Below are 26,555 nucleotides of genomic sequence, written 5' to 3' on the forward strand. Positions count from 1 at the left end.
CTCCTCATCTCTAAAACCCCCCAAGGTCTCCAGACACTGCTGAACCGCTTTCAGGACTTTTGTACCACTAAGGGCCTTGTTATCAATGTAGATAAGACTAAGTACCTAGTTATACATCCACCTCGCAAACTTGGCCGCCCTCCCATCCTGAACTCTATACCCCTAGAAAGAGTGGCAGAATTTGATTATCTGGGAATCAGACTGAACGATGTGATGAGCTGGACCGCCCACATTGACAAAATGACATTGGCCCACAAAAGGGTGGGTGGCGCCATTCTTAAGGAGTTTAACAACTCTTCAAAACATTGTGTTGCCCCTCTACTTGAGATATACAAAGCACGTGCGGTCCCTGCGTCACTCTATGGAGCGGAACTGTGGGGTTTGGGTAAAGTCGACTGTAGGAGAGTAGGGTCTGCAATCCTATGATCACCCAGATTTTTTTGCTTTTGTTTCACTGGTTTACGACTTTCTCTGGCTGTGGGCCTGCCAATCAGACCCACAGCCTGGCTGTTCTCTTTCTAAATTACCTCATGTACCCTAGGTGCATCTACCAATTGGTACTGGGCCACCTTATCAGACCCTGTAACTCAGGGCATAGGTGTACCCAGGGCTGCCAGGGGCTGCAGCACGTATTGTGCCACCCCTGGCTGGCCTCCTAAATTTGACACAACTGGCTGCATGACAGCTGGGGCAAAGTCGTGTAATCACCCTTTGCTGTAGGTGTAGTATACCTATACCTAACCCTAAAATGGACACACAGATTCCTATCAGTCACTCCTATGGCAGGCCTTGACAATCCTGAAGGCAGAGTGCTTGGAATCGTGTGAGATGGTGCTCTGGCATGAGCTGAGCCTGTCTGCAGCTTGCGGAATCAAGTCCTAATAGCTGTTCCATGATATCGCATACCATATACTCTTAAGTGCATTATAATCCTCGCGGTTAAATGCTATCTTTGGTATTGCTTTATCAAAACATGTCGAGTAAGGTGTCATACGAATTGGAATACTAACCCCTCGCCAATTCTGGCGACGGGGTTAGCATTCCACCCTTCTAGAGGGACACGACATGTATGTAACTGTGAACCCCGGTTAAAGTTAACTGAAGCCTCAGCTCCACAAAATGGATGCTGCCACCACAGACACGAGTCTGACCCCCTGCAGCTGGGAGTCCTTCCAGCAAGGGGAGCCTGGACAAAGGGTTTCCTGTCAGGGGCGGTGCTAGCACCGTCCCAGACATGGTTTTGTGTATCCTGGGTAGGCAGGGCGTTACAGGAAGGTGACTGCTGAGTGGCACCCCGGTGCTCACTACGCATAGGCCGGTCTGAACCAGTTCCAGGGGCACACCAGCCCCTGGCCTGGGGAAGTCCGGCATGGCTGAGGGGTGTAACCACCCCCCACCTAGTCCCACCCATAGGCAGGACCTAGTCACCGGGTCAGCCCCCTTTTTTAGTATAAAGATGGGAGCGGGCCCCCTGTTAAAATTAGATCATCTTTGGAATCAAGATACCACTTTCTTCGAAAGGACTTCACGATTTCTTCTTCAAGATTCTCCCTTGTGGCTAAGGAGTAGTCACCCTGCATCCGCAGGCACCATCCTAAAGAACACTGCGGTCTGCTGCAAGTCCTTCATCACGAATCCGACGACCCAGCTCGACGAGACCCGGCTTCCCTGGCACCTCTGACCTCTACTCACCTCTACAGCCAAGCTGAGAACCGTGAGTGCGACGAGACCTCAAGGGACCGACGATCGCCAAGACTGCACGACATCTTTATTGCAAGCCCACCGAGTCTTCCACTGGTGAGTGCTTTGGGGTCCGAGAAGCCCCAACCCTGCGCAGCTCCAGCACCCAAGATCAGCCTCCCTGCATCTCCACGATCGGCGTGGGGCCCTTCTGCTGTTTGCTGTGCACCGCGTTGTTTGGCTACTAGCCGGCTGGCTTGTGGCCTTCTGAACGACGCCCGACGACAACTCTTCTGCTGGTCTGGTTGCTCCAATAGGGAAAGGAGTTTTGATACAAAACACCTTGGTAAGATAGTGCCCCCCTTTAAACAAGGGGATGACATCCACAAATGGATTACTGCTTTGGAGAGGGCCTGCACTGTGCAAGGTGTTCCCCCAAGTCAGTGGGCAGCTATCTTGTGGCTCTCCTTTGAGGGTAAAGGAAGAGACAAGCTCCTCACCACAAGGGTGGAGGATGCTAATGATTACCAAGTCTTGAAAAATGCACTGGTTGATGGGTTTGGCCTAACCACTGAGCAGTACAGGGTGCTGTTCAGGGATACCCAGAAAACTCAGTCTCAAGATTGGGCTGACTTTGTAGATTGTGCCACTAAGGCTTTTGAGGGCTGGTTGCTGGGCAGTAAGGTTACTGATTATAAAGGATTGTACAATTTGATGATGAGAGAGCAAATTTTAAACAATTGTCAGAACCAGTTGTTGCATCAGCATCTTGTTGACTCAGATCTGACCTCTCCCCAAGAATTGGGAAAGAAGGCAGACAGATGGGTTAGAACAAGAGTTAAACAGAACCAGGGCCAGAATCAAGGTGGTCAGAAGAAAGCAGACCAGAAGGGTAAGGATTCGAAAGGGGAACAAAATGACCAGAAGTCTTCGACAGGTCCCCAACAACCCAAAGAGGGTGGGGGTCAGGCTCCCCAAAAGAAGAAAGAAGGCCAATCTAAAAGGTGGTGCCAATACTGCAAAAGTAAAACTCACTGGTTTAGTGAGTGCACCAAGAAAGGAGGAGGGCAGACTCCTGCCACTGCAGCCCCTAAGGCACCTGTGCCCCCTAGTACAGCCAGCAGTGGTAGTGCACCTCCCAAGGGTTTAGTAGGGTTAACCCTGGGTTCTGAGGGGAGTGACAACTTAGTTGGCACCCTCACTCAGGCTGTCCTTGTCAGTACAGGGGATATGGATATGTCCCCTGACATAAGTCCCAATACTTTGGGCAAATACAGACAGACACCTTTTATTAATGGAAAAATGGCTCAGGCCTATAGGGACACTTGTGCCAGTGTCACAATGGTGACACCTAGCTTTGTGGACCCTGGACAGATCATGCCAGGTACAGAATTCCTGGTGACCAATGCAAGCAATGTCACTACCAATCATAGTATGGCAATTGTAGCTTTCTCCTGGGGAGGGGTAACTGGCCAAAAGAAGGTTGTAGTTAGTTCAGACCTCCCAGTGGATTGTTTGTTGGGCAATGATTTGGAGTCATCACAATGGTCAGAAGTGGAGCAGAGGACTCATCTGGAAATGTTAGGTTTGCCAGCACATGTGTTTGCTGTGACTAGGTCACAGGCCAGAAGATGCCCCACTGAACAGGTGCTGGATCCTGGAACAATGGACCAGACACCTTCCAAGAAAAAGAGCAGTAGGGTTAAGGCTGTGCCTTCCCCCTTGCCCCAGGTTGTGGATCAAGTCTCAGAGGAGGCTGACCTGCAGGAATTGAGGGAAACTGAGCCTAGAGAGTTTGAACTTGATCAAGTTGAATTCTTGGGTTCAGGGGGACCCTCAAGGGAAGACCTGGGGAAGGACCAGTTAGGCTGCCCTTCTCTTGAACCCCTCAGACAGCAGGCTGCTGCTGAGGCTGCTGGGAACGCCACAGGTACCCACAAGGTATACTGGGAAGATGGACTCCTGTACACTGAGTCAAGAGACCCCAAGCCTGGCATGACCAGGAGGCTGGTTGTACCCTTGTCTCAGAGAGGTTTCCTACTTACCTTGGCCCATGAGATTCCCTTAGCAGGACACTTAGGCCAGACAAAGACTTGGGACAGGCTTGTCTCACACTTTCACTGGCCTCACATGAATGAGGATACCAAGGAGTTTTGTCGCTCCTGTGTCACTTGCCAAGCCAGTGGTAAGTCAGGTGGCACAACAAAGGCCCCCCTTATACCAATGCCTGTGGTGGGGGTGCCCTTTGAAAGAGTGGGGATTGACATTGTTGGTCCAATGGAACCCCAGACAGCATCAGGGCACAAGTTTATACTGGTGGTAGTGGATCATGCCACCAGGTATCCTGAAGCTATTCCACTTAGGACCACCACAGCCCCTGTGGTGGCAAGGGCCCTAGTTGGAGTGTTCTCCAGAGTGGGCTTCCCTAAGGAGGTTGTCTCTGACAGAGGTGCAAACTTCATGTCAAGCTATTTAACTGCTATGTGGAAGGAGTGTGGTGTCAATTACAAATTCACTACACCCTATCACCCACAATGCAATGGGCTTGTTGAAAGGTTCAACAGGACCCTAAAAGGGATGATTCATGGACTACCTGAAACACTCAGGCGTAGATGGGATGTCCTGATGCCCTGCCTTCTGTTTGCTTACAGAGAGGTCCCACAAAAGGGGGTTGGCTACAGCCCTTTTGAACTTTTGTATGGGCATCCTGTGAGAGGCCCCTTGTGTTTGGTGAAGGAAGGATGGGAGAGACCTCTCAAAAAGCCTGCAACCAACATAATGGACTATGTACTTGGTCTCCGCTCCAGGATGGCTGAGTATATGGAGAAGGCATCAGAAAACCTTAAGGCCAGTCAAGAACTTCAAAAAGCTTGGCATGACCAAAAGGCTGTCCTGACTGTTTATCAGCCTGGACAGAAGGTGTGGGTGCTGGAGCCAGTGGCCCCAGCAGCACTCAAAGACAAATGGTCTGGGCCCCACACAATCCTTGAGCAAAAGGGAGAGGTCACCTACCTGGTGGACCTTGGAACTCCCAGGAGTCCCCATAGGGTACTCCATGTCAACAGGCTCAAAGCATATGTCGACAGGAAGGACATGAGCTTGCTCATGGCCATAGATGAGGGACAGGAGGAAGAGAGTGACCCTCTCCCAGACCTGCTCACTCAGAATCCTGATGATGGGTCAGTAGATGGTGTTGTCTTTTGTGGCAGCCTCTCTGAACATCAGCAGAAAGACTGTAAACAGGTTCTTCAGTCTTTCAGACGTATGTTCTCTCTGACACCCAGTCAGACCAATTGGTGCACCCATGAGGTTGACACTGGTGACAGCCTGCCAGGCAAGAGTAAAATCTACAGGCAGCCTGATCATGTTAGAGACTGCATAAAAACTGAAGTGCAGAAAATGTTGGAATTGGGAGTCATTGAACCCTCAGATAGCCCTTGGGCTAGTCCAGTAGTTCTAGTGCCAAAGCCTCACACCCAAGATGGTAAGAGAGAGATGAGGTTTTGCGTAGACTACAGGGGTCTCAATGCAGTCACTAAGACTGATGCCCATCCAATACCAAGGGCAGATGAACTTATAGATAGATTGGCTTCTGCCAACTACTTAAGTACATTTGACTTAACAGCTGGGTATTGGCAAATCAGGTTAGCTGAGGATGCCAAGCCCAAAACAGCATTTTCAACCCCTGGTGGGCATTATCAATTTGTGGTAATGCCCTTTGGTCTGAAAAATGCACCTGCCACCTTCCAAAGGTTGGTGAATCAAGTCCTTACTGGGCTGGATGACTTCTGTGCAGCATATCTAGATGATATTGCTGTCTTTAGCTCCACCTGGGAGGATCACCTGGTCCACCTGAGGAAAGTGTTAGAGGCTCTGCAAGCAGCAGGCCTCACTATCAAGGCCACCAAGTGCCAGATAGGGCAGACACAGGTTGTATACCTGGGCCACCTTGTAGGTGGAGGCCAGGTTCAGCCACTGGAGAGCAAAATACAGTCAATCAGGGACTGGGCTCCTCCAACCACCCAGACTCAGGTTCGAGCTTTCTTGGGCCTGACTGGATACTACAGAAAATTTGTCAGGAACTATGGTTCCATTGTGACACCATTAAATGAACTGACAAGTAAAAAAATGCCAAAAAAGGTTCAGTGGACAGCAGGCTGTCAAAAAGCATTCGATGACCTAAAGCAGGCCATGTGCACAGCACCTATCCTTAAGAGTCCAGACTACTCCAAACCATTCATTGTCCAAACAGATGCTTCTGAGTTGGGTGTGGGAGCTGTTCTTTCTCAACTGAATTTTGATGGTCAGGATCAGCCCATTGCTTTTATAAGCAGAAGGCTGACCCCCAGAGAGAAGAATTGGTCAGCTATTGAGAGGGAGGCCTTTGCTGTGGTTTGGGCCCTGAAGAAGCTGAGGCCATACTTGTTTGGCACTCACTTCAAGATTCAGACCGACCATAAGCCCCTCTTGTGGCTAAATCAGATGAAGGGTGAAAACCCCAAACTGCTTAGGTGGTCCATTTCCCTACAGGGGATGGACTTTACAGTGGAACATAGACCTGGTACTGATCATGGCAATGCCGATGGGCTCTCCAGATATTTCCACTTAGAACAAGAAGACTCACCTGGTCAAGGTTAGCTTATTGTCCCAAAGTTTGGGGGGGGGTCATGTAGGAGAGTAGGGTCTGCAATCCTATGATCACCCAGATTTTTTTGCTTTTGTTTCACTGGTTTACGACTTTCTCTGGCTGTGGGCCTGCCAATCAGACCCACAGCCTGGCTGTTCTCTTTCTAAATTACCTCATGTACCCTAGGTGCATCTACCAATTGGTACTGGGCCACCTTATCAGACCCTGTAACTCAGGGCATAGGTGTACCCAGGGCTGCCAGGGGCTGCAGCACGTATTGTGCCACCCCTGGCTGGCCTCCTAAATTTGACACAACTGGCTGCATGACAGCTGGGGCAAAGTCGTGTAATCACCCTTTGCTGTAGGTGTAGTATACCTATACCTAACCCTAAAATGGACACACAGATTCCTATCAGTCACTCCTATGGCAGGCCTTGACAATCCTGAAGGCAGAGTGCTTGGAATCGTGTGAGATGGTGCTCTGGCATGAGCTGAGCCTGTCTGCAGCTTGCGGAATCAAGTCCTAATAGCTGTTCCATGATATCGCATACCATATACTCTTAAGTGCATTATAATCCTCGCGGTTAAATGCTATCTTTGGTATTGCTTTATCAAAACATGTCGAGTAAGGTGTCATACGAATTGGAATACTAACCCCTCGCCAATTCTGGCGACGGGGTTAGCATTCCACCCTTCTAGAGGGACACGACATGTATGTAACTGTGAACCCCGGTTAAAGTTAACTGAAGCCTCAGCTCCACAAAATGGATGCTGCCACCACAGACACGAGTCTGACCCCCTGCAGCTGGGAGTCCTTCCAGCAAGGGGAGCCTGGACAAAGGGTTTCCTGTCAGGGGCGGTGCTAGCACCGTCCCAGACATGGTTTTGTGTATCCTGGGTAGGCAGGGCGTTACAGGAAGGTGACTGCTGAGTGGCACCCCGGTGCTCACTACGCATAGGCCGGTCTGAACCAGTTCCAGGGGCACACCAGCCCCTGGCCTGGGGAAGTCCGGCATGGCTGAGGGGTGTAACCACCCCCCACCTAGTCCCACCCATAGGCAGGACCTAGTCACCGGGTCAGCCCCCTTTTTTAGTATAAAGATGGGAGCGGGCCCCCTGTTAAAATTAGATCATCTTTGGAATCAAGATACCACTTTCTTCGAAAGGACTTCACGATTTCTTCTTCAAGATTCTCCCTTGTGGCTAAGGAGTAGTCACCCTGCATCCGCAGGCACCATCCTAAAGAACACTGCGGTCTGCTGCAAGTCCTTCATCACGAATCCGACGACCCAGCTCGACGAGACCCGGCTTCCCTGGCACCTCTGACCTCTACTCACCTCTACAGCCAAGCTGAGAACCGTGAGTGCGACGAGACCTCAAGGGACCGACGATCGCCAAGACTGCACGACATCTTTATTGCAAGCCCACCGAGTCTTCCACTGGTGAGTGCTTTGGGGTCCGAGAAGCCCCAACCCTGCGCAGCTCCAGCACCCAAGATCAGCCTCCCTGCATCTCCACGATCGGCGTGGGGCCCTTCTGCTGTTTGCTGTGCACCGCGTTGTTTGGCTACTAGCCGGCTGGCTTGTGGCCTTCTGAACGACGCCCGACGACAACTCTTCTGCTGGTCTGGTTGCTCCAGGCTGGCCCTTGCTTCCTTCTTCAAGAGAGGCACCCCGGACCCTCCTGGTCCACTCCAGACGCCATTTTAGGTCCACCGCGTGGGCTTGAATTTGCCAAGGCTTTGTTGCCCAATCCTGGGTCCAGCGACGCCGACAGCTTCTATCTTCGTGGGACAGCTCGATCCTCCATCCTGGTCGCCGACAACGCCTCCTGGTCCGTGAGATCTTCGAGTCAAGCGTCACCCACTCACCTAGTCGAGGTGGCTACCATCCGGTGCCCTCCTGGTGCCCACTGACTACTGGCTAGTAGTCTCGAACTTGGTCCCCTCTGCTTTCAGGTGTCATCTATCTTCAAGATCCAGGCTTGGATCCGACTGAACTTTCTTCACTGGTCACCGGCCAGCATCTTTTCTTCCGGCTCCTGGTCCGTCTACGAGGATTCCCGACGTCTTTTCAGACCTATGCAGCTGCAGCCCCTGGGCTAGGTAACTTCGGCATTTCGGTGCCCCAGCATAGCCTCACTATCCAAGGGTCAGAATCTACCTTCGTTTTCTCCCTACCAGGTCGGGTTCGCCCGAGAACACTAACTTTCTAATTCCTAGCTACCATAGACTTTTGTCCCGCATCTCGCGTGAGAGTGCACACACTGCACCCGAGTCCCCTAGGCCTCCTAGAAGTAATCTAACGATTCCCTAGTCAAGTCCTAGCGATTCCAAAAGCTATTAGTACTGTACTTACCTGCTAGTAATTTCGCATTCCACTTTCAGAGTATATGGTTTTCCGTGCCCCTCGGGCATTTGTATATACTGTGCTAACTTAAGTATTTTTGTAAGAGTTTTGGTTTGTGCTTAGTACCCTGTCCTCATAAAGAGTACAGGGCTGTTGTGATCTTTAAATAAATAACTGTTTATTTTCATAACACTTGTGTGGTGTCCTTTCACTTGGTATTCAAGGGGTATATGTGTGGTAAACAGCTGGCTTAACACGCCCTCTCGAGTCTTTAGCCTTAGACTGCTCGTATCCACGCTACTAGGATAGCTGGTCTATAAGGTTGACTTACAACCAATCATCAATAAGGGTTGCTGGACTGATACATAGTGTTCACTAGAATAGTGAGCACTGCATATCAGGCCACCTTCTCACATCGACTCACTGAGCAAGGCTGAAAATAAATTCATCAAGGATCTCCTTGCCATTCCATCGAGTAGCCCGACCATCCCAGTGCTCATGGACACTGGCTGCAAAGCAATAAGGGACCAGGCTCGGCTTCGACCCCTTTTGCTTTGGGCACGTCTGTGGAGGGTCCCGGAGCTAAAATCCTATGCCAATGGTCTGGCAGAGGTGATGCATTCTGACGGTTGGCGTAGCATCAAATGGCTGAAGGATATAAAACAACTTTTAGGGGACCTAGGCCTGGACTCATGCTGGCATAGCCACTCCGCTCCTCCGAAGGAGACCTTAAAAAAACTTTTTTGGGAGTGGGTCTGTACGAAGCTTGAGAAGCCAGCAGCATTGCAAAACCACCGCGGCTTTTCTGCTGTTAAAAGACGATGTCATGTATGAGCCGTACATGGACATTATATCAGTGGCTATGGATAGGTCCCTGTACATTAAATTTCGGTTAGGAACCCTACCCTTGGCCGACTTCTGCTCGAGGTGGAATAAATCCCAGTCTACATCATGCTACTGTGCTCTTTGTCAAGACAAGCCAGAGACGGTGCCACATTTTCTTTTTGAATGCCCGGACTACGGTCGCCCCAGATCACGTTGGCTCGGTCCCATCTGCAGAGAACTGGGTACTCGTCAGCACTCCGTTGCACTCCGGATCCTTTTAACTAACACAGCCCCTCCCATTGTTTGTGCTGTCGCTAAGTTTTTAAAATGGGCTTGGTTGATTAGAAATTAGAAGACTGTCCATATCAATTTAATTCTCTTTTTATCTAATTTATGCTGACCTAATGTGTTTTATCTTTTTACTAAATGTACAGTCTTACTTTTTTCGACATGCTGTTTTTATCTTTTGTACTGCTTTCATGATATGTGCATATCGAAATAAAGCATCAATCAATCAAGATATGAATGATCACAAACAAGTAACAAGGATGGAGTCGCACAGATGTGTTATTTTTTTGTCGTTTTATTGGAATACATATATTAGGAACATGAGTAATCCCTCTGGTTTGCCCTCCAGCCATCATGAGCATCCAGTGGGTGGCAGGATACGCCATCACCCGCACTACTGGAGGTCAGCAATATCAGAATGCTGGGTTTTGCAGCTCGATCAAAATGGGTTAATCCCTCCTCTTTGTGATCACCCTTCCACCCATGCAACTCACAACTGGCTGACGGAGGACCATCTCTCCTTACTCTGTCAGGAACTGTTGGCTCTTTTGGCCAAGGGAACCATTGAAAGGGTGCCGACATCAAAAGTAGGTTGTGGTTGCTATTCCTGTTACTGTCTGTACTAAAGGAGGACGGAGGCCTCTGAACTATATTAGACCTGTACCTTCTCAATCTCTTCCTCAAGAAGGAAAAATTCAAAATGCTTGACTCGCTCAGGTTCTGTCTGCCCTGGATCTAGGAGACTGGATGGTAGCATTGGACTTTCACATCCTCATCCTGCCTGTGGTTCAAGGGAGGGAAAGAGCACTTTGCCATGCTCCTCTTTCGCCTTATCAGCACCCCTTTGGTGTTCACAGTGATGGCGTGGTTGCAGCACATTTGCGGAGATCAGGGGTGTCAGTCTTACCCTATCTCGACGATTGGCTGTTGAATTAGACGTCCCCCTAGGAAGTAGTGTTCTACCTCCAGACTACAGTGAACCTTCTATACTTGCTGTAGTTACCTATCAATGTGCTGAAGTCACACCTGACTCTTTCTTAGACACTTCCCTTCATCGGAGCAGTTATGGACACAGTTCAGGTTCAGGCCTATCCTCCATAGCAGTGAGTCCAGGATATTCAGGATACTAATGTTACAGCCTCTACCCTGGATTTCTGTGAGACTAACTCCGAGGTTGCTGGGCCTCATGGCCTCCTGCATCCTACTTGTCACGCATGCTTGTTGGCATATGTGGGCTCTGCAGTGGGACTTGAAGTTCCAGTGGGCGCAACATCAGGGGAATCTCTCAGACGTGTCCCAGATCTCAGAGGGAACTGCAACATACCTGCAGTGTTGCTGCCGAACTACAAATGAGCCGCTGGCAGACCACTCTCCCTTCATCAACCAGAGCTGAGTGTAGTCCTAGATATGTGACTCTTGGGCTCGGGTTGCCATTTGGTTGAGGTGGAGATCAGAGGACTCTTGTCTCCAGCGGAATCCATGCTCCACATCAACCTATTGGAGCTACAGGCAATCCATTTCACATTAAAAGGCTTTCTCCTTCAATCAAAGGTCAGCGTCCCGGAGGCGTGCGGAGCGGCGGGTGGGGCTCTACCACCAGGGATGTGTCCCCCTGGGACTCCTGTCCAGCATTATTCCCCTTTGGAACTTCGTTCTCTCAACCCTCGGGTCTCAGGCTGTCACACTGTCTTTCCCGGACGTCATCATGGGAAATCCTGTTGCCCGGGTTGTGGCTGGCGCCCTAACCGCTCGCTCTTTCCACGGCCGAGCAATAACACCCTTAGTGTGGGCTTCTGTTGCATGCTATTAACCCCTTCCACACTCATGACGAGCTGGGCTCGTCATGGTGTAGCCTCCTCGTACACTCATGACGAGCCCAGCTCGTCATAAAACAATGTAAAACAACAATTTGCAGCACAGATGGGGAAAACGCATAGCAGCCATGGAGTTAAACACCAGGTCAGCATGTAAACATGCGCAAGACATTTTTGAGCTCCTAGATACAGTGAAGCCACTATGTCTTATGCTCACTGAGACGTGGTGGGGTGATTTCTCCAACCCTGATGTTGTTACGGCAATCCCGCCTGACTACAACATCTTCAGGAAGGATAGAGCTAAGGGAAGGGGCGGTGGAGTGGCATTGGTGGTCAAGAAAGGTACCCCGTGTGCGATCCTGCCAGCAATGGACATCCGAGCCTCGGAGACCCTAGCCTTTTCTATTACTCTGTCGCCACATCAATCCTTTAAGGGACTACTCGTGTATAGGCCACCTGGCGCACCCGGCACTTTTTTTGAAGATCTGGATTCTGTGCTGTTGGGGCTGGCCCTGAAAGCTGAACATTGTATCGTGGCAGGGGACTTCAACTTTCGGATGGATGATCCGTCCGACCCTGCTGCCATCAAACTTTCCGAGGCTTTGACCCCGCTGGGACTGATCCCTTATTTACAGGAGCCTACGCACGAGAAGGGGCACACTCTTGACCAGGTATTCTCGTCCTCCCCTCTTGAGGAGATAGAGATTAATCCTGTCCTATGGTCAGACCACTTTCTTGCCAAATTTGTGATCAAAGGCATAGCTAAACCGGTGCCTATCCTGGCACAGCAACAGGGTCGTGTCCATAGGGCATATCATCGAGTAACCCCAGAGATGCTGGCCCAGGCAGCAGTGGCCCACCCTTGCCCCCTCTCTGGCGATCTGGACAGGGATCTGCAGACCCTGCAGGACTGGCTTTTTGACAGGCTAAATGATCTTGCCCCGGAATTGACATCTCGCCTGACACCGAAACGGGTCTCTGCGCCTTGGTTCACCGCTGCACTGTCGGCTACGCGGCAGCAGTGCAAGGTAGCCAAAAGAGCCTGGCGGGCACAATAGGATACTGTTGCCAAGCTGACCTACAAGACGGTGGTTAAGGCCTATCACCGGGACATTCGCCTGGAAAAAAAAGCATATCTAGCCAGGAGAATAGAAGCTGCTTCTAACTCCTGCAAGGAGATTTTCTCCATTGTGAGAGAATTCACTTCCCCATGGTCTAACACCTCGGACGAAAAGCCATCAGGTACCTGGGCTACGGACCTTGCTGATTTCTTTACGAGCAAGATCCAACGCATTCAGGATTCATTCCCTTCACCAGGGCCCATGGTCCAGACTGAACCTGAGACCACCATATCGCCGCAGACCTGGCCAGGTGTGACGCTGAGCGTGTTTCCACCGATCTCTGCTCCTGACTCCTTAGCTCTAATGGGCAATTTAAAATCGGGTTCACCCCTCGACCCATGCCCTGCTAAATTTCTTGCGAAAGTTGCAGAGGTGATCAATCCACTGGCTAACCCGCTGTTAAATCTCTCGCTGAGTCAGGGAGTGGTCCCACAAGCCTGGAAACAGGCGATGGTGATTCCTTTGCTCAAAAAACCAGGCCTAGATCCGAAGGCCCCGGTTAATTATAGGCCCATCTCTCTGCTGCCGGCTCTCACGAAGATTGTGGAAAAACACGTTCAGGGTGTGCTTTCCAATTTTCTTGAAACCAACGAGATCCTGCATGCCACCCAATCGGGTTTTCGTCCCCATCTAAGCACAGAGACTGCGCTCCTTGATGTCGCAGAAACCATTAAAGGGGTTCTGGACTCTGGGGGCAAAGCCATGCTGGTGATGTTAGACTTGTCGGCGGCGTTCGACACCGTTCCCCATGATGGTCTTCTCGCAAGACTCTTTGAGATAGGTCTACGGGGGACGGTGTTCGACTGGTTTTCCTCCTTTCTAGCCGGCCGCCGGCAAACGATCTGGGCTTCGCCTGATTCCGCCGTGATGCCGCCTCTGGGGGTCGGGGTCCCACAGGGCTCTATCTTGAGCCCGACCCTGTTTAACATCATTATGACCCCGTTGGCGGCGTTGGTGGAGTCGCATGGCGCCCAGATCGTATCCTACGCTGACGACACCCAGCTCCTCTTCTCATGTAAGAGAGGAGGTGACTTTGATGGGGAGAGTATCCGGGATTGCCTTGGGGCTGTTTTTCAATGGTTCCATCTGAACAGCCTCAAGTGCAATTCCGATAAGTCCGAGGTACTTTTCTTTGGGTGTGACACAGAGCCAGACTAGCAGGCCTGGTGGCCGATGAATATGTTCCCTCCGTCTTGCTCTTCCCAGGTTGCCAAGAATCTGGGGGTCAAGATGGATAATAGGCTAACTTTGAAATCCCAGATCCTGGGGGTGTCGGGCACCTGCTTCGGCATCCTTAGGATGCTGCGGAGGTTTCTTCCCCTGCTGTCCGAGGAGCACAGGAAACTGACAGTGCAGGCTCTGATTGGGTCCAGGTTGGATTATTCCAACATTCTCTACCTGGGCCTCCCAGAGTACTTGCTGCAGCGGCTTCAAGTGGTGCAGAACGCCGCTGCAAGGGCAATCTATGGTCTAAATAGACGCTCCAGTGCTTCGGGCCTGTTGAAAACCTTGCACTGGCTTCCCATCCGGAAACGGATCGCCTTTAAGGCTCTGACTCTGGCCTATAAAGCTCTCCACGAGGGGGGAGCAAAGTACCTTCAAAAGAGACTGGTCTTTTATCAACCGACCAGGTCTCTGAGGTCGGAATCCCTGTACTTGGCAGTTGTTCCGCGTGTAAAGAGAGCGCGCCTCGGAGGCCGCTCTTTTGGATTGCTGGCACCACAGTTGTGGAACTCTTTGCCGCTTGCTCTGCGGGGAGCTACTAGCCTGTTGGCTTTTAGAAAAGGCCTTAAAACTTGGTTGTTTACTCAGCCTGTTTTGTTTGTGAGTTTTTGTTTGGCACTCTGTTCTTTCTTTTATCGGTGTTATGTTATTCTGTCGCAGTTTTCCTTTTCCAATAAAGCGCCGGGACACTCTTTTTGAGTAGCCGAGCGCTATACAAAAGAATAAATAACATAACATAACATAACATAGTGCAGATGTTAAGACAACACCGCCATGTAGTACTGCAACAAACAGGGCAGAATGGGGTTCACCCCCCGTGTCTCTGGACATAACTGAAACGTCTGGGCATTTCCCTGGCTGTTCAGGACCTGGTGGGCTCTCTGAGCAACAGAGCAGACAAACTCAGCCGTTGATGCCTAGCAGATCACGAATCACTGATGTGGTGCAAGGTCTCTTTCAAGGGTGGGGAGAGACTTTGCTAGATCTATTCGCCACCGCCAAGAATGCACCATGTCATCAGTTTGCACGCTGGAGTTTCCAGGGCGGCTCTCATTGGATACAGTTTTTGTCTCGAGTGGAGCTCTGGCCTCTTTGTATGCCTTTCTACCAATACCATATCCTGCCCAGAGTTCTCAAGAAGATCAGGAGCGACAAGGCCCAAGTCATTCTTGTAATTCCGGATTGGGTATGGAGAGTCTGGTATCCCGAGCTGTTGAAAATGAGCATTTGTCCTGTGATCAGGCTGCCAATTCAGGAGGATCTTCAACATAACCGGGTTCTGCACCCGACCCTGAACATGCTTCACTTTCGTGCGTGGAGATTGAGCAGCTACAGTTAACAGCTTAAGACCTTCATTCCATAGTCTGCAATGTTATTTTGACAGCCAGGCGTAATCTACCAGGACGATACATGCCTGCTGTTAGAACAAGTTTGTAACATGTTGTACTGATAAACATATTGATCCTCTCTCTGCACCCTTTTCTCAAGTTCTTTTGTTCATTCTTTCCTTGCCTTTGCTTTGAGTACCTTGAAAGGTTATCTTTCTGCCATTTTGATATTTCTTCAGTTGCCAGATCAGCCATCCCTTTTCAAATCCCCTATTGTGAATATGTTCCTGAAAGGTCTCCAGCACATTTTCCCACCAGTGCCTTTTTTTATTCCCCAGTGGGACCTCAACCTGGTTCTTATATTCCTGATTTGTGCTCACTTTGAGAAGCTCCATAACTGCCCACTCATATTCCTAATCATCTAATGGCATTTCTAGTGGCGATAACATCTGCCTGGAGGGTGAGTGGGTTGTAGGCAGTGTCTACAAATCCTCCTTACCATACTTTTTTCCCAGACAAACTGGTCCTTCGAACTGAAGCATCCTTCTTACTGGAGGTAGTAACTTCTTTCTATGTAGGCTAGTCCTTCATCTGCCCACCTTTTATGCTCCACCTCACCTCTCTAAAGAAGAGAAGAGACCCTTCTCAAGAAAAGGTGAGACTCGAAAATTAGCATTATCGTTCTACCTTGTGTGTTCCAGGTGGATGATTAACTGCTACGATTTGGCCATAAAGCAACCCCTGAGGGTTTTTGCGCTCATTCTACTAGAGCCAAGGCTGTGACCACTGTTAGCCCGTGAAGTTCCTATCCTGAAGAGCTGTCGGGCAGAAGTATGAGCCTCCGGTCCAGCATGATTTTTACTTTGCCCATTTCGTCTTACAGGACTTTTAGTCTATCCCGTATCACCCTGAGTTCCATGTTTGTTCTATAGGCACGTAACTATGGTTCGTATCTATCGCTTTCACGTTTGGGAGAAATCGCTATTTTATTTTATTTTCTGTATTTTGGTACTCGGCACCTCCAGTTCATTGCTGCACATGTTTCCTTGTATCAGCATTTTTTGTTTCAATAAGTTGACACCGCACTTATGCACAGAAGTTTACGGTTCGTTTTGTTTGCTTTTCATCACCACTTGAGCATGTACACCTTTGTGCCACATGTGATTATATATACTATTGTTTAGCTTGAGGGAGTATCTAAACTGGTCCTGTATGACTTTTTTACAGACCCCTGACGAAGGGTCTTTGTCATAGACCCAAAATGCATTTTGTATTCTGAAGGACTGGAATTAAGGATGAAAGCATCATAAGATTGTCATTATGAAAGCTACCATCGTTTAAATAAAACCTGGATGTAATTACTGGAAATGAATTGATCAGAATTTGTGAACAAATGAGTTTGAACTGCTAAGAAACCATTAGGTTTCATTTCTATGTGTGCGCACATCTCTGTGAGAAGGTAACCCTCCTCACTCCACGTTGACTGTTCATAAGGCACGGCTAGACTACGTGCATCAGATGTGGCGCCAACTGGATCGCGTTTAACTATTTAAGAGTACTTCACCGTAGAACCTCGAGTGCACAGGGATAACACAGCCTATTTAGGCACCACACACTTCACTTCCGGCGCAGACAATGCCACTCTGAACCGAATGACAGCACTTACTGGCGCGCAAGGATACTACTCGTCAACGTTTCGTGATCCCTTCTGACACCTGGGAATTACTCTAGGGTAAGGAGTCTACAGCTAGATAGTCTCAACCAGACATGGCGTTAACATAGGTAAGTAACTTGTTCATTTAAAGTAAGATTCCATACTGCATGGTTCCTGTTAAGTGCAATAGCGAAAATTGAAGGGTATACCTCAATAGTAAATTAAAGAAGCCCTGTCACTCAAGCCATGTTTATTTTGCAATCCTGAGGGCTTTCCTGAGGCGCTCATACTCAATGCTCCTATAAGTTGCCATCACCCACTGCTCTGCTGCCGAATTGCTTCTATGTTATGAAAGTTTAATACCTATATGTGTGGTGATCTGTGTGTATGAGTTGTCTGAATTTGATAAGTGTGTTGATCTGATTCATGTGAGTGCTTCATATGAAAACTAAATCTATTTAATCTATTACTATGTATTTTCCTCTGAATATATCTGTATTCGTAGTATCAATTAAAACACATTTTTTTTAGGTTATAAACATGTCTGAAGAGCTTGCAGCCCTGGAGTCTTACTTAAAAGAAGCTGAATCTCTCTCCGACAGTGGCGTAGAAGAGGCTGAAATTGCTGAGGCATCTCACTGTGATACAGAAACAGCTATTCATTGTCTCCTAGAAACTTTAAGGAGCAAGGAATTTTTGTCTGCAATTGCACAGGTCAAGGCTTTCAGGTAATGTGGGATATTTTTAAAAAATCTGATATGCTAAAAACAGAATATTTGTTTTGTAGATGGGAACCATTTGTCAGTATGACAGTTCACCTTGAGATGGTCAGCAACTCCAGGACCATCCTGGATTGCACAATTCAAGTTCAGAGTGACTCTTGCTGGGCTGTGTTGACTAGGAGGGTTTGGGAGTTTCTTCTAGGGATAAGAAAAACTGAGTGCAGACTAGTGGGTTTTACAGATAATAAGCAATATGTTTGGGTTGAAATGGACAGTACAAGCCAAATCTGTCAGCGTTGGCAATGCTAGCACACTTTGCAAGCTCAGCTAGCCGCAGATTCCTTACCTTAGAATTTCCCAGGCGTCAGGCTGGAACCGGAAGCCTTTTGCTCAAGCAATACCCTTGCGAGCGCTGGTAAGTAGCATCGGTTGGCTCTACATGCCATTGTGGGCGTTGTCCGCGCCAGAAGTAAGGTCCGCATCACCTATATAGGTGCCACCTCAGGGCACTGACATCAGTTCTATTCTTTCGGTGCCAGCTAGCGCAGATCCGTGAATAGAGCTACCTCAGTCACTGTTTGACAGGCTTTTTTCGACGTTTTGTCGACGATTTTTGGTGCGTAGGTTTTCCTCAATGCCGAAGCTTTCTGGTTTCAAACTGTGCAGCGCCTGCCATCACGCTATAAAGGTGATGGATCCACACTTAATTTGTCTCTGGTGCCTGGAGTGCGACCACTGCTCGAAGTCGTGTCCGACTACTAAAGGCTTAAAAGAAGCGGCCAATAAAGCTGCTTGTGGCCTGGCGTTCAACTCCAGACTGTTCGCCCCGGAGGTCTCGTTCCCTGTTGAGAGGAAGGTCCAGGCACCGCTCTGGAGTCCTAAGTTCTCTTGCTCCCACTGGAAATCGTCGGGTGATCAGGTAAGAGGCATAGCTTCTCCCTATCAGTCAGCCCCTTGTTTTGCGGAGCCTGCACCTTGGTCAGCTCCAAGCTTCACTGTCTTTCCGGGAACGGGAGCAACCCCCACCCAGCTTAAAGAATTATGACACAGAGTGCCTCATATTTGGGTGACCCGGAGGCTCAGAGGGGGCTCCTTCAGGTTTTGCATCGGTGGCACTGATCCCGCCCAGTGGTTCCTGTGGTGGATCCAGACTGGCGCAGGTTGTGCCCCTGTGACTTTCCCCGGCACCAGGCCCCACACTGAGACAATCAATGCTGCCAGGGGCCCCCGGCGGCACCCACCCTATTCTTATCCACGAAGACCTGGAGCCGGATCTGCATCCGTCGACGCAGATTTCAGCGCTGGTAGCACCTTTGGGTCCTAGGTCAGTTCCTCAGCCTTACCTTGAGGGGGTAGGAATGGAGGAAGGTTGGAAGGGGTACCTGTACCCTTTACAAGACCAACCTGAGCATAACTGGACTGGTATGAGGAATTGGAAGAGACCAGTGACTGGGTACCTCCCCAGATTCTGGCCTGCTTTCTTCCCCTACTGTGTCTATGGAGGAGGGAGCTTCATATGCTATGGCGGTGGGAAGGGCAGCCAAGGTACTGGACCTTCAGCTCCCTTCGGTGTAAGTCAAGGTGAACATCTTAATGGAAGTCCTGCAATAGGGTGTCTCCTCCTTGGAACACCTCCTGCCTTTTAAACGATGCCTTGACCAATGTTCCCCTGGGAACCTCAACCAAGTCCAGCACAGGGGCTCCTGTGAATACGACAGTCGCCCGCCGCCATTGCCCAGCATTGGGTGATCCAAAATTCTTCACCAACCACGAAACCTTATTGGTCTAGGCCTCTACTTAACATGGGGCGTTCCCTTCCGCATCCCCAGAGAGGGAATCCACAAGGCTGGATGTTTTTTCCTTCCTCCAGCCTTGCAATGCAGTCACTGAACACTGCATGCCTATTGAGTTATTATGCCTATTCCTTGTGGGAAGCAGTTGTGCAGTTGATACCACAGGTCTCAGAGGAGGCCCAAGCTATTCTCTCTGAAGCGATATCAGATAGGAGAGATGTGGCCAAGTTCACCATTCATTTTGGGGTTGACACCACTGACTCGCTGGGCAGAACCATGTTATCGACGGTGGATGTTCTACGCCACGCCTGGCTGAGAACTTCTGTTTTTTCTGGGGATGTCGAGGCTTCCCTTATGTCCATGTCCTTTGATTTCACCCGTTGTTTTGGGGACCAGGCAGACATGGCCCTGGAGCACTTTAAGGACTCACAGGCTATGGCCAAGTCTTTGGGCCTTTTGTTGACGACCCATCCTCAGTCGGCTATTCGCCCCTTTCATAGCCACGGAAGGCACTTTCAGCCATGCCAGCCAAATCACAGCCACAAGACCACGCAAGTTCAGCAGCCTCTGCGCTGCCATGGGTGCGCTTCCTTTCGACCCCGTGGTTCATGAGGCCAGAGGTCCACTCAGTCATCTCCTTCCCCTGCAGCCTCTAAACCTCCCTAGTCCTGCCCTTCAAGGTCATGGGCGGGCGGTTAGTAGCAGGATCAGCCATCACCTCCACCACTAGCAAAACATCACATAGGACAAGTGGGTTCTTCAGATGGTCCGAAGGAGCAACTCCCTCCCCTTTGAGACTACCCCTCCCTCCATGCCTCCGACTTACGACCAGCTGATGGAAGACCACCTGAACTTGCTTCAGTAAAAAGTCAGGACTCTTGGCCGATACCGATGTTTCAGCCTCTATCCTGGATTTCAGTGAGACTGGCCCTGAGGCTATTCGACCTCATGGCCTCTTGCATCCTACTAGTGACACTTGCCAGATGGTGTATGGGTGCTCTGCAGTGGGGCCTGAAGTTCAAATGGGTGCAGAATCAAGGCAATCTCTCTGACTTGGTCCAGATCTCAAAGGGCAATGCATAGGATCGTCAGTGGTGGCTGACCAACCGCGATTAGGTCAGAGCCGGGCCCTTCTCCCGTCCCCCATCCAGATCTAAAGGTAGTGACAGATGTCACCTCTGGAATGGGTTGGCCATGTGCGAGAGGTAGATATTAGAGGACTCTTGTTCTTCGTCGGAATCCGGAGTCCACGTCAACTTGCTAGAGCTCCGAGCAATTCACTTAGCTTAGCAAGATTTTCTCCCTTCCATCAAGGGAAAGCTGGTTCTGGTGTTCTCGGACAACACCACTGCCATATGCAACAAACAGGGCGGGGTGAGGTCATGGATCCTTGGTCAGGAGGCCCTGCGTCTCCGGGCATGGCTGGAACAGCAGGGCATATTCTTATCTGAAAGAGACACGTTAGTGATAGATTCCTTACCTTAGAATATCCCCAGGCGTCAGACTGGATCCGGAAAGTTTTGCGTAGCAGTACCCTTGCGCGTCGGTAGGCGTCGTCTGCGGCTCCGCGTCCGTCGTCGGCGTCGTGGGCGCCGTGATGACGTCGTCGGAGTACTTAGACGCCGCCTCCGCGTGCTGACGTCAGTTCTTCTTTTTTCCTCGCCAGCCAGCGCAGATCTGGAAAGAGCAGTTCCCTAGTCACTTTTTGACTAAACTTTTTGATCTTTTTGATCTATTTCGAAGTCTTTACGACTCCGACGGTGCCGTTAGGGATGCCTGGCTTCAAGCATTGCGACGAGTGCGACTGTACCATGTCGGTCACGGTTCCACACCGCTTGTGCCTTATGTGTTTGGGCGTTGACCATGACGACGAGGCCTGCTCCGACTGTCGGGCCCTCTCGAGGAAGGCCAGGCGGGAGCGGTCCCGCAGGCGACTCGAGATCCGCCAGTCGGCCCCGCGCTGTGTGAGGTCCCGGTCCCACGGGAGGTCGAGGGACAGGTCGCGGGGACGGAGCCGTCACAGCTCCGGGAGTCGGCGCCACTCCTCCGGGTCCAAGTCGTCAGGTAAGAAGCATAAGAAGTCGAAGAGACATCATCGCTCTTCTGACTCCCCCCGACGCTCGCGCGACGCGGCCGGGGGTTCGGGTGACACCGCCCACGCGGCTCCTCGTGAGTCGCGGGCGCCGCGTTCGGCTTCATACCCCCCGGTCCCTGAGCTGATCGCGACGTCGGAGGAGATCGAGCGCTTCCTCATGGCCATGAGGTCCCTATCTCCGACGGGTTCCGCGGTGCCTTGGGCCCAGTGAACCCGTCTGGGGGCCCTAGTGGGTCGGGGGCTTCGGCCTCGACACCGCCGGTGCCTTTGGGCCCGGCGCCGCAGGGCTCCACGATCCCGACGCCGCCGCTGCCCTCGGGCTCGGTGCCGCAGGGTGCAGTGGTCCCGGCATCGGACCGTTGGGCCCTCGTCGGGCGCTGGATCGTTCCCGGTGGACCTTACGACCCCCCCGGGGTCGGTCCGTGTGGTGTCCCCTCCGGCGTCGGCCTCGGCCGACGCCGTCCCCGATGCCTCCTCTCAATCGGTTCCGACGTCGGGACGGCGCCTGTCGGCGCCGATCTCGACGCCGTTCGGAGATTTCCATCCCTATGAACCATCCTCATTCACTTATGACCCTGAGTCTCAGGAGATGGGGGAAGAGGAGTATTGGGAGGGGTCTGAGGAGCCTCTGACAAGGGAATGTCAGTCTAACATGGACTGGACAGGAGACCTTGGGGAAGCCAGTGGCCTGGACACCTCTCCAGACACTGGATTCGTCTCTCCTCCTACTGTGGCTTCGGAGGAGGGCGCGACATATGGTGTGGTGTTGATGAGGGCTGCTAAGGCCTTGGGCCTTGAGCTCCCCGTCGCGGCCGTGAGGACTAACCTCCTCACTGAGGTCCTTAAGCCGCAGTCATGCTCCATGGAGCCTCTGCTGCTGTTTAATGAGGCCTTGACGGACGTTCTTTTGGGCACTTGGTCCAGGCCCGCTACAGGTTCGCCTGTAGATAGGAACGTGGCCAGACGCCACTGCCCGGCCCCGGGCGACCCATGTTTCCTGTCCACCCACCCCACCCCGAGAGTCTGGTTATCCAGGCCTCTAACTCCCAGACCGCCTTTCCGACGGCTCCCCCCGATCGGGAATCCAAGAGGTACGAGGCCTATGGCAAGAAGGTGTTCTCGTCCCTTAGCTTGGGACTGCGGTCTTCCAACACCGCATGCCTCTTGGGCCGTTGCACCCATTCTATATGGGAAACGGTGGCGGAATTGCTGCCAGAGTGTCCGTTGGCGGTACGGGCCAAACTCGGCCAAGCCCTAGTGGAGGGCCGGGACGCAGCGAAGTATTCAATCAGGTGCGGGCTGGATACTACTGACTCGCTGGGCAGAGCGATGGCTACGACGGTGGCGATACGGCGCCACGCCTGGCTGAGATCCGCCAACTTCTCGGCTGACGTCCAGAATACACTCATGGACATGCCGTTCGATGGCCGTCGCCTCTTTGGCGACAAGGCAGACCACGTGCTTGAGCGCTTTAAGGACTCCAGGGCTACGGCCAAGTCCTTGGGCCTCTCGGCCCCGCGCCAGCAAGTGGGTGCCTTTCGCTCCTTTCGTGGCCAAGGAAGGGGCGTCCCCACACGTGCCGCCAGCCACTCGCCGCAAACTGTCGTCCAGCGCGGCGGCTGCCGTGGAAACCTCTGTGGAGGCGGTCGGCGAAACAAGCGGAGCCAGTCCACACCTGCCCCCGCAGCATCCGCCTCTAAACCTTCCTAGTCCGTGCTTTTCGGCCCATGTGACGCCAGTGGAAGGCAGGGTTCGCCATCACCACTCTCACTGGTGCACAGTCACTTCGGACAGGTGGGTGCTGCAGATCGTCCGAAGGGGCTACTCCCTCCCCTTCGAGACGACCCCTCAAGCCATGCCACCTCGACTCCACCGCGTATCGGGGGATCACTTGCGGCTCCTGCAGGAGGAAGTTTCAGCCCTCTTGGCCAAGGGGGCCATCGAGCGCGTTCCTGGGCCAGAAGTAGGTCGTGGTTGCTACTCCCACTACTTCCTGGTGCCCAAGAAGGGCAAAGGGGGCCTACGCCCTATCTTGGATCCGAGGAACGTCAACGGCTTCCTCCGGAAGGAGAAGTTCAAAATGCTGACATTGGCTCAGGTCTTGGCTGCCCTAGACCCAGGAAACTGGATGGTAGCGTTGGACTTGCAGGACGCATATTTCCACATCCCCGTCCTGCCGGCCCACCGGCGTTACCTGCGGTTCACGGTAGGCCTCGAGCACTTTCAGTTTACCGTGCTCCCCTTCGGCCTTACCAGCGCCCCACGGGTGTTCACGAAGGTGATGGCGGTGGTCGCAGCTCATCTGCGCAGGTTAGGGGTGTCAGTCTTCCCCTACCTAGACGACTGGTTGTTGAAGGCGGGCTCGCCCCAGGCAGTCGTCAGCCACCTCCAGACTACGGCGGATCTCCTGCACCAGCTGGGATTTTCCATCAATGTGCCGAAGTCACACCTGTGCCCCTCTCAGAAGCTCCTTTTCATCGGAGCGGTTCTCGACTCTGCGCAGTTTCGGGTTTACCCGCCCGAGCTGCGGGTCCGGGTTATACAGGCTCTGATTCCGGTCTTTCGGCCGTTATCCCGGGTTTCGGTCAGGTTGACGCTGCGACTTCTGGGGCTGATGGCCTCCTGCATCCTTCTGGTGCATCGTGCACGGTGGCGGATGCGGGCTCTGCAGTGGGACTTGAAGTTTCAGTGGGCCCAGCACCGGGGCAACCTGTCCGACCATGTACTGATCTCGGAGGGCACTGCGAGACAGCTGCAGTGGTGGCTCACGGACCGCGATTGGGTCAACGGCAGATCCCTCTCCCTTCCCCAACCGGAGCACGTAGTTGTGACGGACGCGTCCCTCCAGGGCTGGGGAGGCCACTTGGGAGAGGCGGAGATCAGAGGAATCTGGTCTCCGGCGGAGTCCCAGCTCCACATCAACCTTCTGGAGCTGAGGGCGATTCGTCTGGCACTGAAAGCATTCCTCCCGTCTGTCCGAGGGAGTGCAGTGCAGGTGTTCACCGACAACACCACCGCCATGTGGTACTGCAACAAGCAAGGCGGGGTGGGGTCGTGGACCCTTTGCCAGGAGGCTCTGCGTCTCTGGCAATGGCTGGAACATCAGGGCGTGACTCTGGTGGTTCAACACCTGGCAGGTTCTCTGAACGCCAGGGCGGACGAACTCAGCCGTTGGTGCTCGATGGATCACGAATGGCGTCTGAACTTGGACGTGGCGCAAGGCCTCTTTCTGCGATGGGGAGAGCCTTGGTTAGATCTATTCGCACCGAAGAGAACACGCAATGTCATCGGTTCTGCGCGTTGGAATTTCCAAGGCGGCACTCGCTCGGAGACGCTTTTCGTCGCGAGTGGAGCTGCGGTCTGTTGTGCGCTTTTCCGCCTATACCTCTTCTGCCCAGAGTGCTGAAGAAGATCAAGCGCGACCGGGCACAAGTCATCCTTGTGGCTCCGGACTGGGCTTGAAGGTACTGGTATCCCGAGCTACTCAGCATGTCAGTCGATCCCCCGATTCGTCTGCCTCTTCAGGAGGACCTTCTGTCGCAACGGCAGGGGACGGTCCTCCACCCGAACCTGTCCAGTCTCCACCTCCATGCTTGGAGATTGAGCGGCGACAGTTGAGGCCATTTGACTTGCCTCCTGAAGTTTGCAACATCATTCTGGCAGCCAGGCGTCCCTCCACAAAAACGGTATACGCCTGCAGGTGGAACAGATTTGTGGCATGGTGCACAGCAAAGGCTGTGGATCCCCTCAATGCCCCTCTCTCTGAGGTTCTTCTCTTCCTTCTTTCTCTTGCCCAGCAGGGCTCTACTCTGGGCACTATCAAGGGCTATCTTTTGGCACTTTCAGCCTTTCTGAGGCTGCCTGACCAACCTTCTTTGTTCAAGTCCCCTATTGTTAACAGATTCCTGAAAGGCATCACTCATACCTTTCCTCCTGTCCCTTTCGTGATGCCTCAGTGGGACTTGAACCTGGTTCTAACCTTTCTGATGTGCGCTCCCTTTGAGCCACTTCATAACTGTCCGCTTCGCCTTCTTTCTTTGAAGACTGCCTTCCTGGTAGCTATCACCTCTGCCAGGAGAGTGAGTGAGCTCCAGGCCCTCTCTTGTAAGCCTCCTTTCCTTTCAGTTCATCCGGACAAGGTTGTTTTGAGGACTAGGCCCTCCTTCTTGCCAAAGGTGGTCACGGCCTTCCACATTGGGCAGTCCATCACATTGCCCACCTTCTTTCCGCCTCTGCATCCTCGAGAGAGGAGGAGAGGCTCCACTGGTTAGAGGCGGCAGACCCGAGAGCAGAGGACCGCCCGGGACCAGGGTTCGATTCCCGGCGCGGCAGGTTTCTGGACCAGGGTCAGCAGACTCGATAATTCTCTCGACTCGGTGCCCACTCTGATCAGCGTTCACACTCGGCAACTCTGGGCATTAGCTTGCCTCATCTTCACTAACGGCCCCACCAGACCGCCGGGGATGCCTGGTCTCACTCTGGAGATACCCATTAAGGGACCATCTCTCAGGGAAGCCAGGAAGGGTTTCGCAGCGGTCGAAGCGCCTTGGGACCCTCCGGGTAAGTAGTGCGCTATATATATGCCTATACATTTACATTTACATTACATACCGTCTGGACCCAAAACGTGCGCTCTCGTTCTATCTGGATCGCACACGCCAGTTCCGGGTGGATGATAAACTCTTTGTTGGGTACGCGGGCGCTAAGAAAGGGAAAGCGGTGCACAAGAGGACCATCTCTCGATGGATTATCATGTGCATTCAGGCGTGTTACTCCTTGGCTAAGAAGGAACCACCTGTTGGGCTGCAGGCTCATTCCACTCGAGCCACGGCCACTACAACTGCCTTGGGCCGCGGTGTGCCCTTGCAGGACATTTGCCAGGCAGCTACGTGGGCCTCGTTGCACACGTTTGCTAGGCACTACTGCCTGGACAGTCCAGTCCGGAGGGACGGCTACTTCGGCCGTTCCGTTCTCCAGGACTTTCTGGTGTAAATATTGGTTCGCAGACCCACTACCACGTGGATGGTATTGCTGGG

General features: G+C 52.1%; 1 protein-coding gene across 11 annotated transcripts in view; it reads left to right on the forward strand.

Annotated features, from left to right (window-relative positions):
* Window positions 1-26,555, forward strand: part of FRYL (FRY like transcription coactivator) — a 2,483,143-nt gene that overhangs the window by 2,425,325 nt on the left and 31,263 nt on the right. For all 11 annotated transcript variants that reach the window (XM_086962669.1, XM_086962670.1, XM_086962671.1 and 8 more), the window contains one exon: window positions 17,441-17,637. In XM_086962669.1, the coding sequence (XP_086818795.1) occupies window positions 17,441-17,637 (197 nt within the window). The remainder of the gene's footprint in view (window positions 1-17,440; window positions 17,638-26,555) is intronic.

The sequence above is a fragment of the Lissotriton vulgaris genome, chromosome 3_1 (assembly GCF_964263255.1).
Source record: "Lissotriton vulgaris chromosome 3_1, aLisVul1.2, whole genome shotgun sequence".
In the NCBI taxonomy this organism is placed as follows: Eukaryota; Metazoa; Chordata; class Amphibia; order Caudata; family Salamandridae; genus Lissotriton; species Lissotriton vulgaris.